Raw genomic sequence first — 9,746 nt, forward strand, 5'->3', positions numbered from 1 at the left:
TTTCGCTTAACGCCAAATAAATAAATAAATAAATAATGTGTTCTGTAGTTTGATCACCAAACCATTTTTCCAAGAGTCGGCCGGTGGCTGAACTGAACCGTCTATGTTGCGTTCGGTTCAAAGTCGATTCCTTTCAAGAAAGTATCAGACGTTTCACACGAGGACCGCTCTTTTTCCCTAAATACAGAAGCCGATCTTTACGCTTATAAATTTCCTAAAATAAATAAAGGTCACAGAATTTTGTGACAAGCGCGGCAAGCATGAATCCAACGTTATTAGCGCCCATCATTTAGCAGGGCAGTAATAGTTGGGGACTGTCTAAAGGAAAGAAAAAGGCAAATAGTCAAGCGAAAGGTGGCTTCTGGTCTTCTACTTTCCTTTGCTTAAAGAAGGGGCAAAGCATGTCCTATCATATTACAACAGGGCCTGCCTGAGATAGAAAAAAAAAAAATTGCTTGCTTTCTAATTGTGCAATTGACAAAAATAGGTTTCTCTCTCCTCTGGTAAGTTTGTAAAAGTGTATGCATTGCTGATATTTCTCCAAGGAAGACCGGGACTGTGAGAAAATCCCAAGACATTTTCTTATGTTGAATTTTGTCCTGCTATATCTTTACTCCAATTTTGAGAAATAAAAAACTATAGTTTAATTTGAGGCCCATGCTTACGTCATTTCTCTTACTAATATTTGAATTCTTTTGCATGGAATCATGGAGCAAGTTACATGGTTTGTGCCCTTAACATAGGACTGTGTTAGTTATAGACTGAAAGAACAAAAAATACCTTGAAAGATGACCCCTTCTTAAAAAAAATGACGCAAATGCCCTTCGATGAAAGCAGGTCTTTGTGCTACCCACTGAATACGGAACCGGGCCTCATGGAATCAGCATTTGCCTACAGCTATAAAATAGAAGGAAAGAATTCATTTCTCAAATAACACGGATTTGGAGCATGACGCATCACACACTCTTCTTCGACGGTTTTCAACAAAAATTTAGTTTGTGTTGGAAATAATTTGAGAAAATGAGTCCCACTTTGGTGAATATGTTGAAATAAACGGGCTCTTGTAGTTCAAGGAAACAAAAAACGTATCCCATCCCAGAAAAAAGGTCAAAAAGAAAGCAACTAGCAAAAAAGGCCCGTCGGTTTGCTTAGCAGTATTTTAAAACATTGCGTTTGCGTTTTTTTTATCTGACGAAACTGCAAGGACATTTTTGACAATTTACGTGGGGGAATTAAAGAGATCCCACATTCAGATCCTGATCTTTTCGGTTCTCGTTCTTTCGGTGGCGGCCAAATAGCCGTGACGCGGATCGGCGCAAAGATCACGAACTCTCGAATGTTTTGTTCCTGGAAGTAGCAGGCAAAACACCAGTAAGGGGTACTTTGGTAAGTCAGGCTCCAAAGAGTTGCACCCTGTTCGCCGCGGAGCGTTCGTAGATTTTATAAATTCCCGGCACGGCACGAGTGCGGAGCGTTTCCCTGGAAGGTGACGGATTTCCGGCCCGAAAGGAGAGAGCCGAAGACGGTGGCATTCTTGTCCTCTCTCGATTCCCGCGGATCTTGTTTGATCACTTCCATTCTTTACACCTCTGTAAATCGGGATTCAAGTTCCGATCTTTCCCTGATCGTGCCGATTTACGAAGATTGGTTCGCTATTCTAAGGATTTCTGGAGGATCTGGTGCGCTCGAGGCAAGGAGTTCGTTTTAGGTTGTTCTTCCTGTCTGTTAACGCAGTTCGTTTCAGTCTTCGTTCGATTCTGCTGCTCGGACGCAGTCAGTCGTGTCGGTGTTCGTTTTGTATAAGTTCGTTTTACAAGGGACGTCGTCACATTGGATACAGGCGGAACTAGGTTTTCTTTATTGGGATCCAGTGGTAGGGGTTATTATGTTGTTTTAAATTGGAAGTTTGCTGTTCATCGTTAGGGTGAGATTTGTCCTCGATGAGAATTAGGTGAAATTTAACTTGGTATGGTAACTTTCCTTTGTGACGTATGTGGTTCTTCTGATGATTTTGGTGGTTGCTGATGATCGGCGATAAAGGTTTTCTTCTGTGAGGGCTGAAGTTGATCTTCGATGGCGACAGCCACGGTTGCCACGGCTACCGGGGCCGCGATTCTTCTGTATTATATGATGAACCGGAGGTTGTCTATTGAGAGCGGGAAGAACGGAGAAGATGAAAATAACAGTGAGATAAGTGCAAAGTCTCCTTCCAGAAGGAGGAGAACCGTCCGTAGGCCAGTACAGGCACCTGCAAATTGGTACGAAACCATGGCGACTCTGTCAGAGACTTTGCGCTTCACCTATTCTGAAACCCTAGGAAAATGGCCCATCGGTGATCTTGCCTTTGGCATTAATTTTCTCATGAAGAAGCAGGTTAGTTGGCTACGCTTCCCTTTAATAGTTACCAATTAAAGAAACCAATCATATTGTTTTTCCCAATTTCCAGTTTGGAGTAGCAAATAATTCTTTGTTTGGACAAGATAGTGGTTAATGTGACGGTTTTATTCTTTTTCATTTTTTCCTTTTCTGGAAACAATATGGCACTTGTTGCATTCAGAAGAACTTATCATGTCGATTATGTGAATTTCGTAACATTTGCCTTTGCGGAAAGAGTCTGTTACACTTCTTGATTGTGCTAATGATCCAACGCTTTAATTGATGACCAGTAAGCAATAGAAGTAGGTGATGAAACTGAATGACAGTGGACAAATCTAGTTCCAAATGCAAGAGAGTTGATCTTTTGTTTGCATCACTGCAGGGCGACGTACATGTTGCCAGTATATATGCCGGAAGTGACTCTGTGGAGCTTCAAGGTCCGGGTTTAAAAGATGATTTAATCTATCTTTTGAAACTACTGACTCTGTGCATGCATTTCTCCAAAAAACCGTTTCCACTATTTTTGGAGGTTACTGGCTACGGTCAGGAGGATGTTCTTCTACAGGAGCCTAAGGCTGGGGTGAGATTGTATAATGTTCTTCAGTTTATTACTTGTTGGACTTGTAGCTCTTATCACATAATGAGCTGTCCAGTTTACCGTCTGATGCTGGTATTTTGGTTCAAACTTTATGTTGTCGTGCAGCTTTTGAAACCTGCATTCACAATTATAGCAGATAAAAATTCGAAGTGCTTCCTTCTCCTGATTCGAGGAACCCATAGTATTAAGGACACATTGACAGCAGCTACAGGTGCAGTTGTACCCTTTCACCACTCAGTTTCGGATGATGGTGGTTTCAGTAATTTAGTTCTAGGGTATGCCCATTGTGGCATGGTTGCAGCTGCAAGATGGATAGCAAAGCTTAGTACTCCTTGTCTTCTTAAGGCAGTTGATGAGAACCCTGATTACAAAGTCAAGGTAAAACTACCATAGAGAAGCTAGAAAGCTATTTGAACTTTGAAGCTTCCGCTTCTTTGCTCTTTCTGTAGTTATTATTAATTAGTAGGTTATGCAGATATTTTTTTTGTCCATTTATGCAAGGAAAACTGTTGTTCAATGCTTATCTTGATTTCCATCTTTGTCTCTTTGTTTATATCATGTGGTCAAATGATTATGTCACATATGATTAAAGAGTAAGTGCCATCTTCCAGAGCTTGGTCATAGCTGAGGTCAAGTCTGTCCTTTGAATTTTCAAGAACTAGTTGTGTGTCATCATATTTAAGTTCATGTGCATTTTATTAGTTGAAAAATCATGTCACTAGTGGTCACCGTTTGGTTCTTGTGAGCTTTTAAAAGGTTCTTTACTTCTTTTTAGCTTGTTTAATAATTCTGCACACAATCCCCAGTTGTTGTCAGATTAGCTGTTATTTACCAAGTTTTGCAATCTCGTTGGAACACAAAGAACTTCTTGCAAATGACGAAAGCAGAATCATTAGGTTTAAATGTCATAATCTAGTGAGCAGATTAGCATTTTGACCAACCAATCCTTTGGGCAGAACTCATGTTGACCTAGCTAAGTGTACTTCTACACTGCTGAAATATTTTTTGATACCCTTTTCCTTTTGTCATGCAGCTTTTTTGGTTTGAAGATTGTCCCTGATTTAGTGAGTGTGCAGGAGTTTTGTCCAATTATGCACATGCTTGATAGCATTAATACTTCAGACTTGAGTGTGTGGCTTGCTATCAGCTTTTAGAAAACAATTTGACAAAAGAGGAACTAGCTTCTCTTTCCTTGCAGCTGCACTAATCTTTTTCTTCTCTCCTGATTTCAGATTGTTGGCCATTCTTTGGGTGGTGGTACTGCTGCATTGCTAACATATATACTTCGTGAGAGGAAAGAATTTTGTTCAGCCTCCTGTGTTACCTTTGCGCCAGGCATGTGTTAAATATTTAAATTCATATTTATGGTTGTTGAACGTTGTTTAATCTTCAATACTTATTCACCCAAGTTATATGTCCTGGTCTCATTCTTCAAAAGTCTTGACTGAGGTGGCAACTTCTTCTAAATCACTTTTGATGCTACATTTTATGCTTGGCCGTTATATTATTCCATTCCATGTGTTTCACTGTGCATCCATTGATTCTATTTATGATTGCTGTAACCAGTCTCTGTGATAGTGCCTCGTGACTCGTGAGGATGATGATTGTATGATATACTTGAAAGATCACAAATTGGTGGAAGGTTCTGCCTTGTTTGTTTTTTTTTGGTGGGGTGGGGGAAGTAGGCATTACTGATGAATATATTGATTCTCCCTTGGATCAGGGATACCTTTATTTTGTTATGCTTGTGGACAATTATGTGTTTGATAGCATTTCTTGGGGAGAAGGTTCAATAGCAACTTTAGTTGAGGGATCTTTTTTTTTTGGTTCTTGTTATCCATGCTGTTGCAAGTATGGTTTATCTCTTGCAATTGATACACAAGTTTCCTATACTCTTTCTCTCTCTACCCCCAACACTCATGCAATTATTCAAATCAGTTCTGAACTTCTACTCAGTTCTTTGGCAAGGCTGTATCTGATTAGTGATTGGTAATGTAGAGGTGATGTGATATTATTGGCCAGTTTTTACATCAAATATCTGCCAAGGTATTGACACTTGAACTCACTTTCTGCAACCTATGCAGCTGCATGCATGACATGGGATCTGGCCGAGTCTGGCAAACACTTTATTACTACTGTAATCAATGGTTCTGATTTGGTTCCAACCTTTTCTATTGCTTCAGTTGATGATCTACGTTCGGAGGTACTTTACTGCTATATGTTTTCATCTCATTACATATTTAGATGCTATTTGTGTTATGGCAAATATGGTCTGCTAACATGTTGTTTCTTAATGTTTTTGGATTTAATGTGACTGATAATCTAGTTACTAAATTTTCTTGCTTTTTTCATGAGATGAGGGATTCCTTCAAACATTGAGACATGGATTAATAGTTAGTAATGTGCAGTATTTTCATGTTTTCCGTTCCACATTGTTGTGTGCCTCACTCGCTTGGTCATTCGCATGCGAACACACTCACACATGCACACAGGGGCATGACATTTTGGAGAAAAATTGATAAGAAAAAGTATCTTCATTACATAAATTTTCTGGCTTTGCCCTGCATGCACACATGCATGTGCATGCATATACAAGGGCATTATACATCCAGAATACACATGGAAATAATCTTTTTACAGCGTAATGGGATCTTTGATAACTTGATGATGTATGGTCCTCATGGATATAGCTACAATTTGGTGGTATTTGGCTTGGCCGTGGCATATAAGTGTTCAATGTTACACTGGACATGTTCCCAGGATCATTCTTTGGAGGTGGTTATTAGATGCATAAAGTATAGATCCGTCTTGTTATGCAGTGATTTGTGTGTGATGTCACAGATTCATAAGGGTGAACTAGGAGAATATAGGGGGATGCATTACGAAATTAAGACCACATCCAAGTGAGCATAGAGGGATCTTTTGAACCAAGTGGTTAATATGTAGATAAGGGACTTGACTGGTTAATGAAAGTATCACTCTCTCAGACTATCCTTGCCAGATATGCAAGAAATTTGTTGAGAATATGCATTATAGAAGAGAGATCAACAATTTGAACAAATTTAGAAACTAGTGAAATTTTCTATTACATTTTGAAATAAGTTCGTTTTTGTTTGCAGAAAGAGAAGCAGGCAGTGTCGTGTTTCCAGATAGCCAGGATTCAATATCCCCATACATGTATACATAGATACAATGTTACAAAAAAAATGAAAATTTTAAGCACATAAAAAGACATTCTGAAAGGGAAACAAAATGTTATGGCAGCTCGCTTATAGCTCATTTCACCATAAGCCGGGAACTGAGCATGAGCTGTACTTGAGGTAAGCAAGGCAAACTTGAACAAGCCCTATTTGGTTCTTCGAGCTTGTTTGCTAGAACTTCCTGTGTTATAACCTGGATCGCTTCTACTTTTTCTACATTTTCTAATTGTTGTCAGTTGCAAGTCATAGGCAACTAACCATTGTAAAATATTGTTCACTTTGTATCAGAATGTATGCTATTGAGATGGTTCCCTGTTCACTTTAAGAAGGGAAATCTCCTAGACTAAAAGTATATGACAATATGGACTTTATACAACTGGTTTTTATATTGACTTTATGTAATTGTTCTTTCTGGTAAGATAGTGTTCATATACTTGCTGCAATTGAAGAGTTATCACTTGATTTTCTTTTTGCAGGTGACAGCATCTTCTTGGATAAATGACCTAAGGGATCAGATTGAGCATACACGTTTTCTGAGTACCGTCTATCGGTCTGCATCTGCTTTAGGTTCTCGACTTCCATCTATTGCCAGTGCCAGAGCAAGGGTTGTGGGTGCAGGTGCTCTTTTACGTCCAGTTTCTAATGGCACACAGGTAAGAGTAAAGGGAAAGGGGTTAATATTTCATCTGTTGATGGTCACAATGAATCTAGTCTCTTTAATGCTTTTGACATTCTAAATGATGAAGTTTAGTGATTTATTATGTGAACTCTCAAGAACTTTCCTAGCAGGATCCAGTTTTGCATCTTAGCTATCTTTTAGCAGAGTTTAATGTATCATTGTGCTTAAATTAATTCCTATCATTGTACGTGCCAATTTGTGGTGATAGTAATCTAGTTGGAAGGTATTTGTTTTAGGTTGTAAGGTCTTTAATTTGGTCCATTTTCAAGCACAAATTTAAGAATAAGTAAATAGTCTATGTCACTTGTGTGTATGCATGGATGCAGGGCATTTCAAACAAAACAAACTTGTCTGTGGAAAGACACAGCCACTGAGTGCACAGACACACGTATATATGACAAATTTAGCAATATATATTAAATGTTTAAGCAAACAAAATCACGAACAATAAATTCTGAATCATAAATCCATAACCATAAGTGAGGTTACAAACATACAAAAATCCATCGTATGAAATGTTTGTGAATTATGAGAATGATGTGGCAAAGTTTGATAATCTCAGGCAGCAAAGCAAGATGATAAAAAAAAAAAGCACGGAGAGAGGGAGAGGGGGGATGTGATGAAACCATTGTCACCAGTTGACAGATTAAAGGAGAGTCGCTGGTGGCAATTATAGAGTTGATCATCTGCACACACACACACACAGAGAGACAGAGAGAGAGAGAGAGAGAGAATGGGGTGAGCAGTAACTTGAGAATTGGAGATGGCAGTCAGCTGCTGGTAGCCTACTGAGATACCCATCACCTACTGCCTGGGATGTCATTAATCATGTCCATGGTGAGTCCAGATCCACACCCATGTCCCCACCTGATTCCTGCCCCATCGATGGTTTGACACAAGTGTTGTTCCTTCCTAACTGAACTTGGTACGTGTTGCATAGTGAGTAATCCTTTAGTTGGAAGTGGGGACCTACCTTCACAGGTTTGAGTTTGTCAAAGTGTACTGTACTTTCTATTAACAACCACATAGTGTCTTCAATTTGGCTGATCATGGTGATCTCCTGATTTTGGTTTCCAAGCCTCAGCAATAAGAATTTGAGATCTCTAAAATTTACAAGAATGGAATTGATCATGTATTTAATGTGGGGTCTTGTAGGCTGTAGTGATGAGCTGGACAGTTACTTTGTTTTGTACATGTTTCATTGACATAGATTATGTTAGTCTTAGGTTCTTTGTTTTGTAGCATGCGATTGACCTTAAATATATGAATTGAAATGTAAAGAGGTCCACAAAAGCCACATGAGCATCTTGTTTTGTGAGAAAGATGAGCAAATAATCGTTTTTCTAGGTGGTTGGTCCAAGGTGTTCATGGCTGAGCTGTCCAGATGACAATGACCAGATGAGAAATGTTATATTTTTCCAAGTGAAGAGGATGGCTAAGCAATGTAGCTAATGGTACCCAAAGGGCATTGAAAATTGTCTTTAGCTTTAGAAGCCATTATTTTTGCTGGAATAGGTTCAGTAAGGATCTACAGGATTATCGGAAAACACTGGTTGATGTTCAAATTTTATTAAAAACATGCATGAAAACAATTTCTTGGACCTGGCATTTGAATATCAAATTAAAAAGGCAAGTCCGGTTCCATCATGCTGCAAACTTACACAGAAATATTCTGTTCTCATTGACTGGCCTATCCTTTGAAAAATTGCACATAGCAGTTAAAGTCTTCCTTTCCTACGTCACAGATAGGTGAGGCATCTTTTTCTTCAGCTGAATTTGTTTTTGAGTAATTAAGAGGTTTGATGAGTTAATTTTTCCGTACTAAGAAAGTGTTTTTGACGAGTTAGTTTCCCCGTACTAAGAAAGGGTTCTTCGGGGTTGTCTCTGCAGTCTGCAACTTAATCTGTTATTTTGTATTGACTAGTGTCCTCTGCTATATTTTTCGAGCGAATAGCAATAATAATAGAGGCCGTCCTTCCTGCAGGTGGTGATGAAAAGAGCTCAAAATGTTGCTCAGGCTGTTGTGAGGAGTAGGTCTTCTCTCTCTTCATGGTCATGCATGGGTGCACGCCGTCGCAATGTTGTAAACGTGTCAAGTTCTGATATGGAGCAAAGCGATGGTAGGTTATCTACATCACTAAGCTCGAAGTCCATGATGGCTGAAGTGGCCGAGAGTGAGATGATGGCAGAGGACTCCAGAGACTTGGGACACGAGGAAACAGAAGAAGAGGGACTTATAAAGAGCGGTTGTGCTAGCACTGGGAATGATGATATGACCGAGCATGAACTTTGGCAAGAACTTGAAAAAGAAATACAGCGGCGAGGGGAAATTGGTCGGAGGGTGCACGAAGAAGAAGCAGCTGCCATGAAAGAAATCACAGAAGAGGAAAAAGAAGTAGCTGAGGCCGCGGTAGAAAGGAACCCTTCTGCTACAAGTGCCTATGAGACTCAGAGATTTTACCCCCCTGGTAGGATCATGCACATGGTTTCCCTTCCACCGCCTGACGGTGCATCGGGTGATGACGTTTGTGCTGTCACCGAGCAGAAGGTGGGGATTTATGAGACGCCAAGGCGCCTGTACAGTAAGCTTAGGCTCTCAAGAACTATGGTAAATGATCATTACATGCCTGCCTATAAGAGAGTGATGGAGTTACTTATCAGCCGACTTGATGAAGCGGAAGAGGAAGTCGAGTTGGACGCGAGCACCTAGATAATGTATACCACTTTGTAGAAATGAGTTAAAAAAAAATAATAAGGTGAAAAAAAAAAATCTTGTACAGCATCGGGAGTTTTCTCTGACATACTTTTATGGATAAACTATTGAGGTTGCTTTCTTCCATGCAAACTGCGTGAATTGGTCGATTTCTCGTTGTTTTCCGTTTCGATAGCCAAG

At 39.6% G+C, this 9,746-nt stretch overlaps 1 protein-coding gene across 1 annotated transcript; it reads left to right on the forward strand.

Annotated features, from left to right (window-relative positions):
• The first annotated feature begins 1,321 nt into the window (after positions 1–1,321).
• On the forward strand, positions 1,322–9,635 carry LOC116262125 (uncharacterized). The gene is made up of 7 exons (XM_031641226.2): positions 1,322–2,373; positions 2,759–2,956; positions 3,080–3,352; positions 4,207–4,309; positions 5,059–5,177; positions 6,651–6,827; positions 8,838–9,635. Exons 1-7 carry the CDS (start codon positions 2,074–2,076, stop codon positions 9,561–9,563), a joined length of 1,896 nt encoding a protein of 631 aa, XP_031497086.1. The 5' UTR covers positions 1,322–2,073; the 3' UTR covers positions 9,564–9,635.
• Positions 9,636–9,746: the final 111 nt, after the last annotated feature.

Source organism: Nymphaea colorata, chromosome 10 (genome assembly GCF_008831285.2).
Source record: "Nymphaea colorata isolate Beijing-Zhang1983 chromosome 10, ASM883128v2, whole genome shotgun sequence".
NCBI lineage: Eukaryota > Viridiplantae > Streptophyta > Magnoliopsida > Nymphaeales > Nymphaeaceae > Nymphaea > Nymphaea colorata.

Excerpts from the sequence above, each read along its gene's own strand:
- LOC116262125 (XM_031641226.2), top strand. The coding sequence starts at position 2,074 with ATGGCGACAGCCACGGTTGCCACGGCTACCGGGGCCGCGATTCTTCTG. Across the intron at positions 4,310-5,058 it reads CTGTGTTACCTTTGCGCCAG|CTGCATGCATGACATGGGAT; the intron begins GCATGTGTTAAA and ends CAACCTATGCAG. Across the intron at positions 6,828-8,837 it reads CAGTTTCTAATGGCACACAG|GTGGTGATGAAAAGAGCTCA; the intron begins GTAAGAGTAAAG and ends TCCTTCCTGCAG.